The 20,482-nt window shown below is 41.0% G+C and overlaps 1 protein-coding gene across 1 annotated transcript in view; it reads right to left on the bottom strand.

Annotated features, from left to right (window-relative positions):
- The window catches only part of LOC138947175 (scavenger receptor cysteine-rich domain-containing protein DMBT1-like), a 70,020-nt gene that overhangs the window by 16,069 nt on the left and 33,469 nt on the right, over window positions 1-20,482 (bottom strand). Inside the window, exons 17-23 of the mRNA XM_070318614.1 lie at window positions 20,356-20,376; window positions 19,328-19,440; window positions 17,871-17,988; window positions 14,379-14,560; window positions 8,562-8,781; window positions 3,024-3,289; window positions 897-1,143 (exon numbers count right to left, since the gene is read on the bottom strand). Of these exons, the coding sequence (XP_070174715.1) occupies window positions 897-1,143; window positions 3,024-3,289; window positions 8,562-8,781; window positions 14,379-14,560; window positions 17,871-17,988; window positions 19,328-19,440; window positions 20,356-20,376 (1,167 nt within the window). The remainder of the gene's footprint in view (window positions 1-896; window positions 1,144-3,023; window positions 3,290-8,561; window positions 8,782-14,378; window positions 14,561-17,870; window positions 17,989-19,327; window positions 19,441-20,355; window positions 20,377-20,482) is intronic.

Below are 20,482 nucleotides of genomic sequence, written 5' to 3'. Positions count from 1 at the left end.
ATAATTACTGTTATGTTTATCTTTTGTAAATGATTTACGTGTGTACATAATTATATGTACATAAGATTAGAGTAGTCCCTCTCTAGGCAAGGGATGGTTTAAACGAAGCTCGTTTGTATTGCTCATGCCACAACCGTCGTAAAATAAAATTTGATTTGATTTGACTTGATGGCATTGTCACATTAAAACTGGTAAAATACTTGATAATTTGGAATAACGCAAACATTGGGTACAAGCTCGCAAGCAAGCGAGCGAGCGAGATAGAGGGAGGAAGAGAGAGAAATAGCTCTTCTGCAAGTGTGTGTGGGGGGAGGGGGGGCGGCGGGCGCAGTGACCTAGTGGATAAGACGCCGGCCTCCCAAGCGGAAGGTCGTGGGTTCGATTCCCGGCCGCGCCTGGTGGGTTAAGTGTGGATTGTTTTCCGATCTCCCAGGTAAAGGAGACCTGCTGGTGCCTTATCCTCCTTCGTGTGGACACGCAAGCACAAGAAGAAATGCGCACCCAAAAGATTATGTAGTCCATGTCAGAGTTTGATGGGTTATAGACCCACGAAAATACCAAGCATGCATCACCCGAAGGCGGCGTATGGCTGCCTAAATGGTGGAGAAAAAACGGACATGCACGAGTTAAAAACAACAAAAACACTCGCACGAGTGTTCGTGGGAGTTTCAGCCCCTGAACACAGGAGAAGAAAAAGAAGAAGAAGTGTGTGTGTGTGTGTGTGTGTGTGTGTGTGTGTGTGTGTGTGTGTGTGTGTGTGTGTGTGTGTGTGTGTGTGTGTGTGTTTGTTGGTGTGTATGTTTAAATGTGTGTAACACTGTTTAAGAGCGTTTATGGACATAAAGAAAGGTTTATCTGTAGTAAATATCGTATACAATCACAAAACGTGTACATACTATATCTGAAAGGAATATCAGATCTGCATTTTCCCACGGGTCTGAGCAGGTAATAGAACTTGCAGAATACAGGATAGGACACAGAGATGTTACAACACGAAGCATGGGCTGACTTGTCCTCTTTCTGATACAATTCCAGGAAGTGACAGTAGCTCGGGTTGTAGGCCAAGGCACTACCAGCGTTGGGTCGGGACATGATCAGTTGTTCGTAGTTTGAGTCCGCCCTGTCTAGCGAATAACAGCATTCCTGGTAACATGAAAGTGTACATCAAAATCTTGTTTACAGATGCATTCTATGTATACGGCTCTTACAAGAATGTAAAATGTGTTATTATGTGCACAAACTTGTATTACAGGTAATAGACAACGGCAACAATGCATGTCTCACTCTTTCCGTTGACGGTTACATATTATTCAAGACCGGAGACTGTTTTGTTTTTAAGATAGACCTAGGTCCGTTCATCCATGATATCGCATTCACCCTGAAACCTCGCTATTCCATGGATAAATCAAAGGTGTAACGTATACATCCCATGACCAAATAACGGTGTGTGTTTTGTTTACTTTGAAATGTCTGTTCGCCGTACAAATACATTATGGCAGCAAAATCCCAATTACAAGAAGTGTACTATGAGTCGTCTACTACGTATCTGTTTTTGTTGCTGGACACGAACGGAATGAACTTAACAATCGTCCCTTCATTGACCCTCATTGACCCTCATTGACCCGAAAGGTATGCACTCTTCGCTGTCATGTTGCTGCTTTTCCCTGTTTGTTCTGTTCACTCATTTGTCAAAATTAAAAAAGCATCACAAAAGACCTTTTGGGTTTAGCTGCCACTTTCTAGTAGCTTGCTCATTGGGTCTATGAGTCTGAAATGATGAGACAGGGTTTTGAACAGAACAGAAAGAGACAGCGGAAACAAAAAACAATTAACGCGCATACAGACATAATAGTATACAAATGTCATGATTGAATTTCTTTCTTTCTTTCTTTATTTGGTGTTTAACGTCGTTTTCAACCATTCAAGGTTATATCGCGACGGAAATGTCATGATGAATGTACACGCAAATGATAAAGACGTTGACGTCACTTAGTTTGTGTGCAGACACATCCCTAAAATAAGCAGATCTTGTAAGCATGGCAAGTTCTGCCCGCTTTCATCTGTGAAAAATGCAGACATCTATGTCTACGGGGAATGCAAAATCGTCCCTCGATCGGTCGAACAAAAAACCTTTTTGCTTGCTGTTACTGTTTTTTTCTCTGTACAAATTATGTGTCATCACTGAGTATATATTTCATTGAAATCCCAGAAGACTGTACTGTTTCCATACGCGAGTTTATCTGCCATTGACAATTGGCTCGCTCATGAGGTCAATGTGTCAGCAATGCTCAGTACTGAGGTGTGTACAGACATCGTTTTGCTCATGCACACACAGAATGACGTCACGAAGATAGCGGTGGTTAAAAAATACAGATCATGACGTAATTTACACAGATAGAGACAATTATGTTTGTGGGGTCACTTCCCTAAAACTAGTACATCTCTCTATAAGCATGGCTGCTGTGGTTAGCCTTGTCAAAGCGCGAGTACGCAAACCGTTTTTGTTATCTCCGGTATTGAAGCCCAAAGACAAAATTGCTATTAAGAGTTTGTCCTGGGACACAGTTTTTCAGACACTCAGTTAATCTAACTCCAATCAACGAATCGTGTGTGGAAGAAAACTCTGTCCCATGACAAAATCTGAATAGCAGGTATAATAATCCGCATTGTAATGTTGATGTCTTAACAACCTTCCTTAATCTGTTACACAGACATACCAAAACTCTACTGCCTGCCTGGTAAGTTTGCGCAGAATGGGTATTTTAAAATATTTAGTTAGCAGACTGACAATTTTAGGTGTCACATCAAAACAAATCCGGCAGAACATTCTTACACTAATTAAAAAGCAGTCCGTCTGGGTAAAAGACAGTGTTTTGAACCTTAAAAATACACATATTCTAATCTAGGTCCAATCCACGTCTGTAAGTAGACAATACAGCTACATCTCTTAGTTTCAAACCTGAAAATTATCAATCTCTTCGCTCTTATTATACAATAATACACAATTTGTGTTTTGCACAAACCTTTCCAACAGGGTAGAAACGGTTGCTGCTTGCTCGGTTCATTCGGTAACATTCAATTTGTCTTATGTTGTCAACCCGAGCCCTGACCCAGAGGTAGCGAGTCTTCTGCCACACGTCACGGTGAGAGCACGGGCATTCCGGCAGTCTGGAGAAGAACACGTTTCTGATTTCACTGTGCTTGATGTTTCTGCTGAACCAGGTAGTACAAGTCCCTTCAGGAGTTCCTGAAACCGTTCCTATCTTGTAGAACCACGTGCCAAGGCGACCTGTAATGAGGAGCAACGTAATAAATGAAATACTAGTTGCATCAATAATCTCATTTGAAATTAGACACCCTCACAACAAAACTAGCTTTCTGTTATTGTCACAGCCCAGGTATGTGACAGCACGGGCATTCCGGAAGTCTGGAGAAGATCACTTTTCTGAAATCACTGTGCTTGATGTTTCTGCTGAACCAGGTAGTACAAGTCCCTTCAGAACTGCGTGACACTGTTCCTAGTCCACCAATAATTATTACCAACACAAAATGAACATTCTGTTACATTTGCATCTCTTATAAACGGATAAGGTATTGGCACAGTTCTTGAGTGCCTATTCAGGACAACGAATACGTTCGCTGAGAGAAATGTGGATTGACGGATTACATGAATGCAGGACAGACTGAATAAACGAGTTTTGAAAGTCTCATGTGTTGGACATTATTTAAATTTTTTGTAAGTTTCCACTTTTTTATTTTAAAAAAATCGATATTCCGGGGTCTATTAAAATATAATAATAATAATTGTCAGTAAGTACTGGTGTCACATGACTGATGTGAACCAGTTGATTGGCTAATGGCGATTCGCTAAAACTGTTAGCGCACTCTTGGAGTGCACTAACTTTTCCACAGAGAGTATTCTTCCGCCCTTTGCCTAAGCGAGACTGTGCTCTCATCCTCAGAATTAATTAATGACATGTAGCTTATATTCTCCACAATACCAAATGACCATAAATTCCCTGCTTCTCAAAGCAGAAGTGTTTTTTTTCTGACAGATTGCATGTGCCTGTGCCACAGTGCAACTGATCTAAAAAATAGAAGCCGCTGTGTTTCATCTCATTTTCGCCGACTTGCAAAGATTCTTCTCATATGCCGTGTTAGTGGCATGTAGCTTATCATCTACATTACCAAATGATGAGTTAGTATACAATTCCCAGCGGCTAACAGAAAACACAAGTGTTATTCCGATAACGTACCAGCTAGACCAGTTTAAAAGACTGACTCTATCGACTCTGTCATACGTAGCAGACTACACTGAAATACGACTGCATCAGTTCAGTAAATGAATGGTTTCCGAATTATTATTTCAAGGCAAGAACAATCGTAATCGAAAACGTGTAGGGTTCAGAACGTTCTTACCATGTATAAAACTTATTACCAGCCTGCCTCCTGCGTGCAGACTCAGTGCAGACTGCAATGGTTCGATTGCCCTAGCCTAGCAGACGACATAAACCTCGCTCAGCAAATTAACATGTTGGGCAAATGTGAACGAAAAAACGATGGGGATATAATATGTGTAGGGTTCAGAGCATTCTTACCGTTTATATTTAGTATCAGACTCCCCGATGAGTGAAGATACAACACGAGAAATATGCCACATTTATTCTGAAAATGTGCTAACTGTCGAGTCCTTCGGGGGGGGGGGTAGTCAATTCAAGGGGAGTCACTCCGCACAGTCAATCCGTCGAAGCTCGACTGGAGGTTTCGAATCGCAAATAACGAAGAGCACAGTCCTTTCTCCGAGTTCAAATGAGGTCTCTCTGAAAGATCATCACTGTTCAGCTTAACGCTACACTGAGATTTACCAACAGAAATTAAAATGCGTGTGACGAAAGCATGACACACTTGAGACACCCCACACAAAAGTAGATCTTACTGTACACGACCTGACCACACAGTTATGCCTATTCAAATGCGCGTAGCAAAATGTGCGTTTGGAATCTTCTTTTTTCTATGGCGGTACGGACAATATCATTATTGAAACAATTCCAGCTCACTAAGGGATTTATAGAGCAAATCTCGAAAATAATTATTGAACGAAGCGCATAGCGCTGAGTTCAATAATGAATTTTCTCGATTTGCTCTATAAATCCCTTAGTGCACTGGGTCAGTGGGATGTCTCAATAACTTAAATAATAATAATTGTCAGTAAGTACTGGTGTCACATGACTGATGTGAACCAGTTGATTGGCTAATGGCGATGCGCTTAAATCTGTTAACGCACTCTTGGAGTGCGCTAACTTTTCCAAAGAGCGTATTCTTACGCCCTTTGCCAAAGCGAGACTGTACTCTCATCCTCAGAATTAATTAATGACATGTAGCCTATATTCTCCACTTTACCAAAAAATAACCATAAATGTCCTGCGGCTCAAAGCAGAAGTGGTTTTTTTTTCTGACAGATCGCAAGCGCCTGTGCCACAGTGAATTCCACTGATCTAAAAATAGAAGCGGCTGTGTCTCTTCCACAATGGTCTCTTCTCGTTTTGACTTCCAAAAATTCTTCTCATATGCCGTGTTAGTGGCATGTAGCTTATTAACCACATTACCAAATGATGAGTTAGTATAAAATTCCCAGCGGCAAACACAAAACACAAGTGTTATTCCGATAAAAAAAACGCTCGCGCTGGACCCGAGTACTCTTCAGACTAGCTCGCTCCCCCAGTATGAACGTTTTTGTCTTGTGCACGTTTAAGACCAAGTGATTGATCTGTGTGAATTACAGGCATTCCCTTTGCTATATAAATACATTGCATGCGAGCCGAGGATGTGCGTGGTGACTGGCCTTTCTCTTTTATTTGATCACAGTGAAAATGCATACACACATTCACACACACACACTCTCTCTCCCTCACTCCCTCTCTCTCTCCCTCTCTTTCTTACACACACACACACACACACACACACACACACACACACACACACACACACACACACACACACACACACGAGTACAGATCCATGCACGCGCGCACACACACACACACACACACTGACACACACAAAAACACTGAAACACACACACACACACACAAACACACAAACAGTAACACTAACACATGTGCACAAAATGAACACACACACACACACCGCGCGAGAGAAAAAGACGTCAAAGATTTTTGACCGTGACGTAATCTTTTTATGACGCTATATTTCTCGTCAATGTGTGACGAGTTCGGCTGTTCTATCAGACTGCCTGGCTGGCTGTGGCTCCGCGAATTCCTCCCACCGCCAAGTCGGTTTTTTGTGGTTTATTTCGCATTTAGGTCCCAGGTAACATTATGAAGTTTTAATACGATCAATCGGACCTATTATCAAGTCAGTGTATCAACTTTTGAACGAACTGCGCCTAGTAGTTTCCCAGCAATAAGCTGTTAAGTGGAGAAAGACAGACACACAGACATACAATTAAAGTCTGCTGAGCCCTTGTACTACCGTACTCGGGGATAACGTACCAGCTAGACCAGCATTTGGAAGTCGACTCTGTTATAGTAGACTACACTGAAATACGACTGCATCAGTTCAGTAAATGAATGGTTTCCGAATTATTATTTTAAGGCAACAACAATCGGAATCGAAAACGTGTAGGGTTAAGAACGTTCTTACCATGTATAAAACTTATTACCAGCCTGCCTCATGCGTTCAAACGAGCAAGTTTTGTTTTTAAAATGAGACTGTAGTGCAGTGGCTCGATTGCCCTAGCCGCCTAGCAGACGACATGAACCCCGCAGCAAATTAACATGTTGGGCGAATGTGAACAAACAAACGATGGGGATATAATACGTGTAGAGTTCAGAGCATTCTTACCGATCATATATAGTACCAGACTCCCCGATGAGTGAAGATACAACACGAGAAACATACCACATTTATTTTGAAAATGTGCTAACCGTGGCCTTGGAGTCAATTCAAAAGGCAACACTCTGCACAGTCAATCTGTCGAAGCTCGATGAAGGTTTTGAATCGCAAATAACTAAGAGCACAGTCCTTTCTCCGAGTTTAAATGAGATCTCTATGAAAGATCATCACTTTTTAGCTTAATGCTACTCTGGAATTTACCAACAGAAATTAAAACAAGAGTTTGCGTGTGACGAAAGCACGACACACTTGAGACAGCCCACACAAAAGTAGATCTGACACAAACCTGACCACACAGTTACGCCTATCCAAATGCGCGTAGCAACATGTGCGTTTTTAATCTTCTTTTTTCTCTGGCGGTACTGACAATATCGTTATTGAAACAATCCCAGTGCATTAAGGGATTTATAGGGCAAATCTTGAAAATAATATTTGAACTCAGCGCTATGCGCTTCGTTCAATAATGAATTTTTTCGATTTGCTCTATAAATCCCTTAGTGCACTGGGATGTCTCAATAACTTAAATAATAATAATAATGACTGCTTGTATAGCGCGAACCACAGTAAACTATGCTCTCCGCGCTTTAGCAATGAATAAAAACATACTTTTCAACATAACATCACATACATATACATACTAGCAAAAATTGATAACGTAACATTAAACTTACAACAACACATTAGCCACATGGACAATACCATACAGATATATAGATAAACAACGCACAATAAATCATATACATTCAACATTGGAAATTCTCAACTTAAACAAACACACACACACACACACACGCGCACACACACACACACACACACACACACACACACACACACACACACACACACACACAAACACACTGTGCCACGGAACAACCAGAGAGTTACATACGGATTCAGAGACAGTGTGAACAAATTGGTTTTTAAAGCAGTTTCAAGGCGGGGGTTGACTCCATGTGGCGAATGTTATGGGGAAGGGAATTCCATTATTTAGGGGCAGCATAGGAGAAGGACCTGTGACCAAAAGTTTTATTTCTAACATGTGGAATGCGAAAAAGTCGGGAATCCGCAGAGGAGCGAGGCTGTCTTGAGGGAGTATTCACAGTCAAAAGATTGGAGAAATAAACAGGAGATGTTTAGGGAAAAAAACCTATGACCTGACGACACCATACTTGATCTGGGGAAAAGAAGTCCTGAAGCTGGGTATCATCAGCAAATTACTGACTGGAAATAGCAAAAGAGTTAACAAAGGAAGTAATAGGTTTTGTGTACTAAATGAAAGGAACAGGGCCTAAAACTGAGTCCTGTGGGACAGCAAATGCTTCCTTAGCAGATGATGAGTGGTGGTTATGTGACAGTCTGTGTCCTTCCAGCCAAGTACGACTCAAGCCAGGCCAGTGCGGTGCCAGAGATATCATATCATGTCCCTGACTTATTCTGGCTTTATAAGCTGTTCTTAAGCTCCAATAGAAAATACTCTGAGCAACTCAAAGAATAATGTGGACCACCTTGTAAGTTATTGAATAATTGTTTTTTTCTTCCGCAGGATTGACATATTTCATTTGTATATGAACCGAAATAAGTATAGAGAACCCGGACCAACACATTTGTAATATCTTAATAATTTGTCCTGCCTTGATTTTTCGTACCTGTGTTGCCTGGTACAGCATCGATCCTGTATGCTCGCTTTGTCCTGGTGTACAAGTTCAGTCGATAGTTTTCCCTGTCACCACTGGACAGACCGATGATGACGTAGGTCCAGCTGCCCCTGTAGGTCCATGTCATCCTACCAAGCTTGTAGTAAACCAAAGCGTAAGTCATCTCACCATCGGAAATTAAAGCCAGTTGAAAGGTTGCTTCTCCTATGCCCTGAAGTGATTAAGTTCTTACTTTAGGACTAGAAAATCATTGTCCTTGCAAAAAAACAGCAACAAAACAACAAACAAAATAATAATCCAAAACATATGAAATATCGTCCGAAGACCGAAGCCCCAGACTTCAGTACCGTAAAGTACCTTGTGAGCGCACATGGCAGTATTGAGCAAACGCCCACCCCCTTCTTTGGGTTGAAAAAACCCCTGTGTACAGGGTATAGTACATTGTAAACGCCCAACCCCCACGTTTGTTCCAATGATGACAAGAAAAAATATGTTTTTCTAATTGTTTTTAACACTCTGCATGCAATACCGAGTTACCATTCGAGGGAAAAATGACAAGATACTTCAATGCAGTCATACCGTTGAGTTCATAAATAATAAAACAAAACAAAACACGTTACATTTTTGGAAAATTCAATTCAGAACAAGAACCTCGACCTAAAGGCCTTGAAAGTGGACACAACAGAATAAAATAAGGAAAAGATGCTGTGACTTTTCTGAGAATGTCCCCAAGGTGATCTTAGCATTGACATGTTCTTGATGGTCATTGCTTTCATCAAAACAAATGAACTGACTACAAACAGGTTGTCTAATAATTATTGAGAATTAGTATTTCGCTTGTATTAGCTGTTACACAAACTACACATAGATGTTTCTGGTATGAAATCAAGGAAGCTTGTTTTTTCTCTTTACACAATGAAATATTGTAATTGTATCTCGTCTTCCCTATAATCAGTTTGACAATGTCCGCATGAGACATTGGGGATCCGAAATTCAAAGTCATACCAGAAGTAAAGACATGCAGCTTCACTTAATATTTTTCGATTGATGATTATGTTTTGTTGGTTCCAGTGGTCGAGTTGAAACCAACAATCGCTAAGCATGTAATTTTGTTCGTGCTATAACATTACAACCTTTTCTTAACTGGGCTTTTCCCGTGAAATGTGCTGACATTTTAATGTTTTGATTTATTTTGGCTTATTGTGCTATAGGGAATCCCGGTAGTTTCATTCACAATGTATTCTATCAGAAAGGTCGGTGTGTCAGGACCTAACAATAAAGTTTATGTTTACATTTTGCCAGGGATTCTAATGTAATTTGCTGGAGGACGATATTTTGAATTTGGTCATAAATACAAACTGACAGGTCCGGTAGTGTATTAATGCTGACAATATTACGGAAAGCCCACAGGGAATTTTCTTTTAAACCCATATTTTTGCACAAATACAGATTCAGATAGAGCTAGCTCTTAATATCCTTTACAATGATATGTTATACTAGAATGAATACCCGCTTCGCCGGGTAGCCGGCTTCGCCGGGAAGAAGTACTTAGAGCCGTACGCCGGCTTCGCCGGGTCCGAACAATGGACCCGCCAAGCTTAGGTCCCTCCCAGATTCGTGGAATGGGAACAGCACGAAAATGATTTAGTGGCCATAATGCCATTCCTGACCATATCGAGTCCCATCCTTGTCGACGAATGTAACCGTGTTAATCACCTTTGGAGGCGAACTCCACTCAAACAGGACTGAGCAAGTTATGGCTTCTCAAAGGAAGGCCAGTACATACAATTACACAAAAGCCGCCAGACCACATCACAAACAGAACTGAACAATGCACAGGTGTTGCTTACATAAGAGACACACACACTCACACACACACACACACAAAAACACAGAGAAGCCGTATCTATAGAGAGATAGATGACAGTGTATTTTTCGCGTGGCTATAAATTGATTCGACCTTTGCACTTTTACAGTGAGGATAATTTACGGGTCCAATTTACGTTCTGTACACTGCGTTGACCTTCTAAAAATAGTACCAGTAACAGAACGCCGGGAATATCCGAAGACGCTCAGCGCAGTGGACAGCGCAGTGGACAGCGCAGTGTAGTTTACAACTGAACGGGAAAGCCATACGAAGGAAGGGAGATAAACGCCAAACACTGGAGAAGATAAGGAAGAGTTACTTATAATGGTGAAATGAACGCAAAAACGAAAATGAGTTCAGCGCTGCGCGCTGAGAGCACGTGTTGAAATATCTCATCGATGATATTGTGTCCGGGGTGTAGCTGAATACGGTGTCCAAATTTGAAAAAGATCCACCGAGAACTTTGGCGTTGTGATGTAGTGTAGCGGCTATGGTGTGTCGGTATGGGGGCCCGGGCACTGGTAGCTGAGGTGGAACCAAAATAGCTGAGGTGGAACCAAAATCGGTTCCGCGCTGCGCGCTGAGAGCACGTGTTGAAATATCGACCAGGTTGTGTCGTGTCCCGGGTCTACCTGAATATGCCCACCAAATTTGAAGCAGATCCATCGAGAACTTTGGCCGTGCATCGCGCACAGACAGATACACAGACAGATACACAGACAGATACACAGACACACAGACACTAGTCGTATATATATATATAGATGGTGTGAATTTTGTATGCTATGAACATATACAACTTGTTTGAAATCAGAGACAATATTCACAATAATGTATCTTTAGACAAACTGTAAATGTGACCCTCCACTACGAAATGAGTCGCATGTCACCTCGCGCGGTTCTGCGCTAGGCTTAATAAAAGTCCGGGGAGTGTCTGGTAACAGTATGAGGGTCACCTTAGTCACAGGCTTATAACTCAAACAGTTTTCGCTCTTTTCTAAAACGGTTTTCACCACTTGATATAGCATAAAAAACTCGTTAGAAAAATGTAACAATGAAAATCATGCAAAGGTGACATGCGACTCATTCCGTGGTGGAGGGTCACATATGATATTTCATTGTGTGCAAGTTTTTGATTTCTGTTCAGACACACGTACTGCTAACGCTGATTGTACAAAACAGATTTTAATTCAGCATTTTTTTCAGTTTTCATTGGGGAAATAAACATTTGTTCTAAAACAATGACACAAAGAGATGTCCAGGTTCCATTCTGGCAAGGCACGAACGTGTGTGTGTCGCTGAGAATGAGACATAAAGGGTAGGCATTTTTGAAGACATTTAACATTTCATTCCAAGTGATCATATGCTGCTACTTCTCACGAGAAACTGATCCTGCACAAGGTACATTTTCTAGTATACGCCCATCCCCTAGTTTTGAGCGAAATTCGTGCATAACGGGGAAGGGGGTGCACTTACAAAGGTGCTTTACAAAACGTGAACCGTAGGAGCACTTTGTGTAAAGGCTCAAGATTTTTAAAGGCATTCACTACATGCCTTCATTTTCCCCTCTGTCATCTCTCCCCTCCATACCCCCTTTTTACATTTAGTCAAGTGGAAAGCTAGCAGCAACGGAGTCGCGCTACCCAGGTGTCTGCGTGTTTAGGTGTATTCAACCACCTGCACTTATGGCAGAATGACCAAGGTCTTTTACGAGCCATTGTGATGACATGGGGGTGGGACATGGCTTCCGTCTCTGGGTCTGCACATAAAGTTGACCCGTGTCCGTCCCGGCCCGAATTCGAACCTGTGACCTTCCGATCACAAGTCCAGTGCTCTACCAACTGAGCTACCGGGCTCATGATTCAGAGAGTTCCTGGGTATGATATCCCCAGAGGTTTTTTCATTGTTTACATTTAGTCAAGTTTTGACTAAATGTTTTAACATAGAGGGGGAATCTAGACGAGGGTCGTGGTGTATGTGTGTGTGTGTGTGTGTGTGTGTGTGTGTGTGTGTGTGTGTGTGTGTGTGTGTGTGTGTGTGTGTGTCTGTGTCTGTGCGTGTGTGTGTGTAGAGCGATTCAGACCAAACTACTGGACCGATCTTTATGAAATTTTACATGAGAGTTCCTGGGAATGATATCCCCGGACAATTTTTTCTTTTTTTCGATAAATACCTTTGATGACGTCATATCTGGCTTTTTGTAAAAGTTGAGGCGGCACTGTCACACCCTCATTTTTCAATCAAATTGATTGAAATTTTGGCCAAGCAATCTTCGACGAAGGCCGGACTTCGGTATTGCATTTCAGCTTGGTGGCTTAAAAATTAATTGATGACTTTGGTCATTACAAATCTGAAAATTGTAAAAAAAAAATTGTTTTTATAAAACGATCCAAATTTACGTTCATCTTATTCTTCATCATTTTCTGATTCCAAAAACATATAAATATGTTATATTTGGATTAAAAACAAGGTCTGAAAATTAAAAATATAAAAATTATGATCAAAATTAAATTTTCGAAATCAATTTAAAAACACTTTCATCTTATTCCTTGTCGGTTCCTGATTGCAAAAACATATAGATATGATATGTTTGGATTAAAAACACGCTCAGAAAGTTAAAACGAATAGAGGTACAGAAAAGCGTGCTAACCTTCTCAGCGCAACTACTACCCCGCTCTTCTTGTCAATTTCACTGTCTTTGCCACGAGCGGTGGACTGACGATGCTACGAGTATACGGTCTTGCTGAAAAATTGCATTGCGTTCAGTTTCATTCTGCGGCCCTATGCTCCACAGGGAGTCTACAGGAATAAGTCAAGTAAGTCAAGTCAGTTTCATTCTGTGAGTTCGACAGCTTGACTAAATGTTGTATTTTCGCCTTACGCGACTTGTTTGATAAATGTCTTTGATGACGTCATATCCGGCATTTTGTAAAAGTTGAGGCGGCACTGTCACACTCTCATTTTTCAATCAAATTGATTGAAATTTTGGCAAAGCAATCTTCGACAAAGGCCGGACTTTGGTATTGCATTTCATCTTTGAGGCTTAAAAATGATTTAATAACTTGGTCATTAAAAATCTGAAAATTGTAATTAAAATTAATTTTTTATAAAACGATTCAAAATTACGTTTATCGTATTCTTCATCATTTTCTGATTCCAAAAACATATAAATATGTTATATTCAGATTAAAAACAAGCTCTGAAAATTAAACATATAAAAAATTATGATTAAAATTAAGTTTCCGAAATCGATTTAAAAACAATTTCATCTTATTCCTTGTCGGTTCCTGATTCCAAAAACATATAGATGTGATATGTTTGGATTAAAAACACGTTCAGAGAGTTAAAAAGAAGAGAGATAGAGAAAAGCGTGCTATCCTCCTCAGCGCAACCGCTACCGCGCTTTTCTGGATTGTTAATTTCACTGCCTTTGCCACGAGCGGTGGACAGACGATGCTACGAGTGTACGGTCTTGCGGAAAAAATGCAATGCGTTCAGTTTCATTATGTGAGTTCGACTGAGCTTGACTAAATGTTGTATTTTCGCCTTACGCGACTTGTTCTCTTTCTCTTAACTCTGTCTGTCTGTCTGTCTGTCTGTCTGTCTGTCTGTTCATCTGTCAGTCTGTTTCTCTCCTTATGTCAACACACAATTTCAGTGTTGTATAACAAAGTTCGAAACCACTATAAATGCATTACATGGCGTTTCAATGCCAATCGTCTACGATTTGACATAGTTGTATTACAACAAGAATTCGGTTACGTGACCCATTAAACTTCTGATCTGGATCGATATAAATGGAGATTATTTTGAAAATCACTCTCTGTTGTTTTGTTAGTGGCTAACTGGTGAAATGTTCGGTTGTATGCTAGATCAAGCTAGCTGTTAGTTGCCATGATTACAAAAGGCATTGATAAATGTCCTGTCTTTATATGTCTCACATCGTCCGGATCGTAGTTCACAGTTATGTAGCGGCCCTGTTTGACACGGTCCCACGTGACCACCATGACGTAATGTGCATTGAAGCTGCTGGTCTCGGCGAATTCTTGAACTTCGCCGCTGGCTTTAGTCAGAACGCTTGCATCCGCAGGTTCGTCACTGGTGTATTGATGGTAATAGATGCCTGGAAAAAGTCAAAATGAATGCAAAGTGCCAAAACAGTTGTCACTGAAATCGCATCTTTGTTAAAGATAACAATCAGAAACAATTTTGCTGCACTCACTCCAGAAATGTCAAAACAAATTATACTTGTTGTACCCGTTGTACCTATATTTTTGTCTTAGCCAGGAGTTATCAAATCCTGAAAGTATGCGAAAGTCCAAAAATATTGCTTCAAAAATGTTCAAGAAAACGACAACTTTGTCTGTTTTTTTAACCCTAAATCTTCCATAACTTGACCTGGATACTTGAGGATGGTCAAACAGAGGTAGGTTATTTTCAGAGCAAACAAATTGAGTGAGTTTTTGAAGTTTCAAATTTGTAGCTCAAATATTGTTGAAGAAAATGATCATCTTCCGATTTCTTTCCACTCCACCATGATCATTCAGGGTTCCACATCACGTAGAATTTATGGTATAATACCCTTTGACCCTCCAAATCACGTACGAGATGCTCTCTGAAGATGTATAAATACGTAACTGTTTTCTTCCAAAGAGGTAAAAAAAACGTACGAGTCAAACGCTGAAAGGGTATAGCCTTTGCTAGTTTACAAGCAACAGCACGCAGGCCGCCTGCTCTACTGAAACCACTAAAGTACACGCCGTGTTCGTGCCACTCCTCTGTCGACACTGACACGTCGTGAAGCAGGTTGCCTCCCTTGTCCTCAATCTACGCGATATCTTTAAACTGATCATCTCGATGGCACTGTTCGCTTTAGCCTATCCGGTGCTGTCGCCTGCTCAAAAAAATGCCTCGGAAAACGAAAGAACAAAAACCCGACCCCAAACAGAAAAAAATGACATTTCATGGATACACCGATTGTCACTCATACCCTGTGAAAAATCTGGAAGGGGTATAAAAACCCTTTACTTTTTTCCTAATGGGGCCCGGGTAGCTCAGGTGGTAGAGCACTGGACTTGTGATCGAGAGGTCGCTGGTTCGAATCCGGGCCGGGACGGACACGGGTCAACGTTATGTGCAGACCCAGAGACGGTATCCATCTCCCACCCCCGTGTCACCACAATGGCACGTTAAAGATCTTGGTCATTCTACCATAAGTGCAGATGGCTGATACCACCTAAACACGCAAACATCAAAAGCCGTGAGGGCGTAAAAACTCGAATCGTATAAACCAATTCATGTCCAATATAGGCAATTAAGACCTGACGGACAATAAGCCCCTTAAAATTTACCTGAAAGGGTATGAATACCCTTGACTTTTGGGGTTGTGTGGAACCCTCATCATGTAGAGGCCTTGAAATCTGGCTGAGGTCAACTAGACGTAAGGCTTTTCTGGAGGTCATCAAGTCATGAAAGTGTGTAATATTTCAAAGCTTAATCTTCCAAAACATACAAGTGTGAGCTTGGGAACGACAGTTACGATACACATGCACTTTTGTGCATCCGTGTGAACTCGTGGTACCTCTGTGCTATCGAGGATTCAAACCTGTACTATCGGGGATCCATTAAGGTTTCCGAGACTGTGTTTCGTTTCTATTGAATTGGTCTCGCGGAAGAGCCGATTCTAAAATGTGCATAGGTAAAACGATCGCTTTTTTGGTACAAGCCTCTGGAGTAAATTTTGTGATTAATGTTTTTGTGAACAAGAAACAATTGACAGGTGGCTTTATTCCATCTCCCTTTTTCCCTCCGCCGCGATGTAAATTTGAATAGTTGAAGGTGACGTTAGACACCAACTAAAGAAAGTGGGGGTGTCCGACACCCCTCGAGTCGAACTTGTGTTGACCTTGTGATGCAGGCACGCGGGATGTGATGGGCTGAGTCTTTTTGTTTGCTTGGAACTTTGGAGTGAAGACAACCTATCTTTTTTGTGGTGTGTTTTCTGGACGCCTTGTGTGACATGTCTGTCACAGGCTGAAATCCTTTGGGATGTGAGGAATTCTTTTGCTGGTAGGTTAATGCAATTTTCTTTCTGTAAATGGGTAAGCAGTGAGAAGAATAGTATGCTGCTTGGGGAAAGGATTTATTTGAATGTTCAAGTAGATTGTTTTGTGAGTTGGAATGTTTGGGAAGACTTTTGTTTGATTGAATGCTTTAGAAAACCGTTGTTTGAGAGAACGGTATTGTAGGCATGTTATTTGGTAGGAATGATGTGTTTTGTTGTTTAACGAGTTAGCTTGTGGTAGTTCAAATTGTTGATTTGTTTACGTATGCTTACGGCGTGCATTCTGTGCTTTGCAGGATGGCTGAGTGTGCGACGGGGTTCAGTAGACGGGTTTTTAGCTGGGTTCAGTAGACGGGTTTTTAGCTGGGTTCAGTAGACGGGTTTTTAGCTGGGTTCAGTAGACGGGTTTTTAGCTGGTTTTAGTAGATGGGTTTTTTAGCTGGGTTCAGTAGACGGGTTTTTTTAGATGGCTTTTAGTTTCGTTAGGTTTTTGTAGACTAGATCTCGTTAGAGGGGAGCAGTTAGTTTTAGTGGAGGGATTTTGGTCAGGTTTTGTTAGAGTTTTTGTAGATTTGGTTTTTTTTGAAGAATTGTTTTTAGGTTGCTTTTTTAAATTTCGTTTGTTTTAGATTAGAGTCTCATTGTGGTTTTTTTTGGATTAAAGTTGAGAGTGAGGATTTAGAGTAGAGTGTAGTTTGGGGGAAGGATTTAGTGTGTTTTTAAAGGGTAGCTTTAGAGGGAGAATTTAGAATGTAGTTTTAGAGTGAAGAGTTGAGAGCGTTGTTTTTTTGGAGTTGTTTAGTCCTATAGTATTACATTGAAAGTTTTGTATTTGAAAGTAAACCCCTGTTATCCCACACATTCCCCTTTCCATCTTTTGGAATAAAAGAACCTGTTAATATAACTTGTGTCGTTTGCTTGAGTGTTTGAGCTCGGTAAGAAAGAGTAAAGTAAATTGGCACTCGGTTACACAAGCAATTGATGTTAGATCTTATTTTGACCCAGACTCAACCCGAGCATGACTTGCAATATAGAGGAGGGTCAATCAAACATGAATCACAACTCGAAGTCATTAAAATGTAACAAATATTCCTAACTTCAAAAACCTTTATGTAGATGACAATGTTCCCTTTTTTTTATCGGAACTTAAACCTCCCATGACATTGACAAAAGGTCAACCAGGATTGTGTCATGTCTGGGAGTTGATCATCAAACCATTTGAGTGTCTAAAGTTCAAAGCTCTTGCTTCAGTGATATCCGACGTTAAGTTGTATTTTGTTTAAATGTGACGCTGCTAACTATAAAGATTGGTCCGCTGAGTCAATTAGCAAGTCAATGAGAAACTACCACATAGAAATTATACACGTACCTCCCACACTGTCCGAGTTGTCAATGAAGGCACAGTAGACACAGATCACTTTTCCTGTTTCAGGCAGATCGGGCCGTGAGTATGGGTTGCCGATAGACACCAGGCCGTTGTTACCAATCTGACCAATCAATCAAGATGATGTTAATTCTTGTGATCTGCATTGCCACCATTTGTTGTAAAAGACAAACATGGTACTTCTTGCGTTATCGCAAAAAGATGCTAAGCATCCTCGGTATGAATGGTTTAAGGTTGCCTGATCATGCATTGTATGTCACTCAACTACTAGCTATTTCTGGAGAAAACGCTCCGCTCAAGTTGAGTTCCATTTGTGAGTTTAAATTACTTTTCGTTTGCTGAATTGCACAGCTTCAGTGCTTTTTTCTGTTAATGCTAAGTTATTCCAATCAAAACAAAGATAACTCCAAAATACGCTACAATAAATTACAGCTTTTGTGTATGTTCGAAATAGTGTTGTGCATACATGATTTAATCAGAAACAATCCAAAAATCCAAGCAAATGAGTGTGCATGTATACATGTATAACAACACGACCCATTGATCAATTCACTATGATGACTAAACCAACCAGCAACAATCAGCAGGTGAAACATCACCTAGTCTCCACGCATACAAGAAGCTGGTCCGTTATACATCTAATAAATGCAAAACAAAACCATCAATGAAAACAAATCTTTGTTGTTGACGCAGAAACTAAAAAAGCTCAGTATAGTTCAGTCGTGTCTGTAATACACACGAAAACCATACGCGAACGTTCGACTGCAGGCGTCTGCAGGAAATCATGAAACTAGAGATGCGAAACGTCGTCATCAGCATTTTAATACTTACACTCTATATCGAAACAAAACTTTTCTATTCTAGGTTTTGATTAAATCAGGAGACGTGCATGCTATACTTCTCCTCCAACTGCTACTATCAAAGATCATTTGAGGCATCGTGGTACTTTGTTTTTCGTATCTGTTTTCAAAACCAACCGTTCAATGACCGTGTTGGTTCCTGACATTGCACGATGAGACCATTAGTATTTTGAAAATGAATAACTTTTTGAGATGGAGATCTCCTTACTAAGTACTACATTTTAAGGTACATTTTCCCCCCTTACAAAGACCAGTGCGCCAGTTGTTCATCAGGTTTGAGGTGCACCAAACAAAGGTGCACAAAACAAAACTGGGTGCCAACTAACCCGTTGATACACAGCCGCGGGTACCGATTGGTTGAAATTGAGATTTGTTGTGATTTCAACCAGATTCCACGGCTTGCCCCACCCAGTTTCGCTTCGTTGATCTTAGCCCAGGTAAGCACTTTAGGTAATCTTCATGTCACGTGATTCATTTCGCTATAGACACCCGTCGTTTGCACAAGTAAAACAATGCGCTGCAAAAGAATATGACCGACCTAGCAATCTACCATTCCTACTTATTTCAAAAGCATTCACTTACATAAACTTCATTTTCGATTTTGTTTTGAAATGGAAAGCCGATCTTCACAGAGACTTTGGCAAAAGCGTGTTGCAGTTCCAGGTCTTGTTCTGACTTCCCGTAGGGAAACAATGCTACAACAAGAACACAAATTTATACAACCTTGAAGTCGTACACACACACACACACACACACACACACACACACACACACACACACACACATGCGCGCGCACACGCACGCACGCACTCATATTCGCATACACACACAGTATCAATCAATCAATCAATCAATGAGTCTTATATCGCGCATATTTCGTGGGTACAGTTCTAGGCGCTCTGCAGTGATGCCGTGTGAGATGAAATTTTATACGGCCAGTAGATTGCAGCCATTTCGGCGCATATGTGACCCTCCACCACGAAATGAGTCGCATGTCACCTCACGCGGTTCTGCGCTAGGCATGATATAAGTCCGGGGAGTGTCTGGTAACAGTGTGAGGGTCACCATAGTCACAGGCTTATAACTCGACAAGTGTTCACTCTTTTCTAAAACGGTTTTCACCGCTGGATAGAGAATAAAAAACTCTTTCAGAAAATGTAAAAATATGAAAATCATGAAAAGGTGACATGCGACTCATTCCGTGGTGGAGGGTCACATATTTACCTTTCACGGCCTATTATTCCAAGTCACACGGGTATAGGTAGACAATTATTAACTGTGCCTAAGCAATTTTGCCAGGAAAGACCCTTTTGTCAATCGTGGGATCTTTAACGTGCACACCCAATGTAGTGTACACGGGGGGAGGTTCGGACACCGAAGAGAGTCTGCACACAAAGTTGACTCTGTGAAATAAATTTCCGCCGAACCTGGGATCGAACTCACGCTGACAGCGGCCAACTGAATACAAATCCAGCGCGCTACCAACTGAGCTATATCCCCGCCCCAAAACATGTAATTCCTGCACTGTGCAAGACAGAATCTGTTGGTTTCTATTATGCGTCTAATGTAACTTCGGGAACTTTGCAGTCCAAATAGGAAGTTTTACTTACCATACTGTTCGGTTTTGGAACCTAGATTAGACAGAAGGAAAACAGGATGACTTTTAAATGAAAAAATGAAAAACCAATGAATGTGTGCATGTGTTTCTTTGTATATCTTTTTTCCCTTCTTTTTCTC

Source organism: Littorina saxatilis, linkage group LG14 (genome assembly GCF_037325665.1).
Source record: "Littorina saxatilis isolate snail1 linkage group LG14, US_GU_Lsax_2.0, whole genome shotgun sequence".
Lineage (NCBI taxonomy): Eukaryota > Metazoa > Mollusca > Gastropoda > Littorinimorpha > Littorinidae > Littorina > Littorina saxatilis.
The sequence above is the reverse complement of the archived record's forward strand: the minus strand, read 5'-3'. Positions and strand labels throughout refer to the sequence as shown.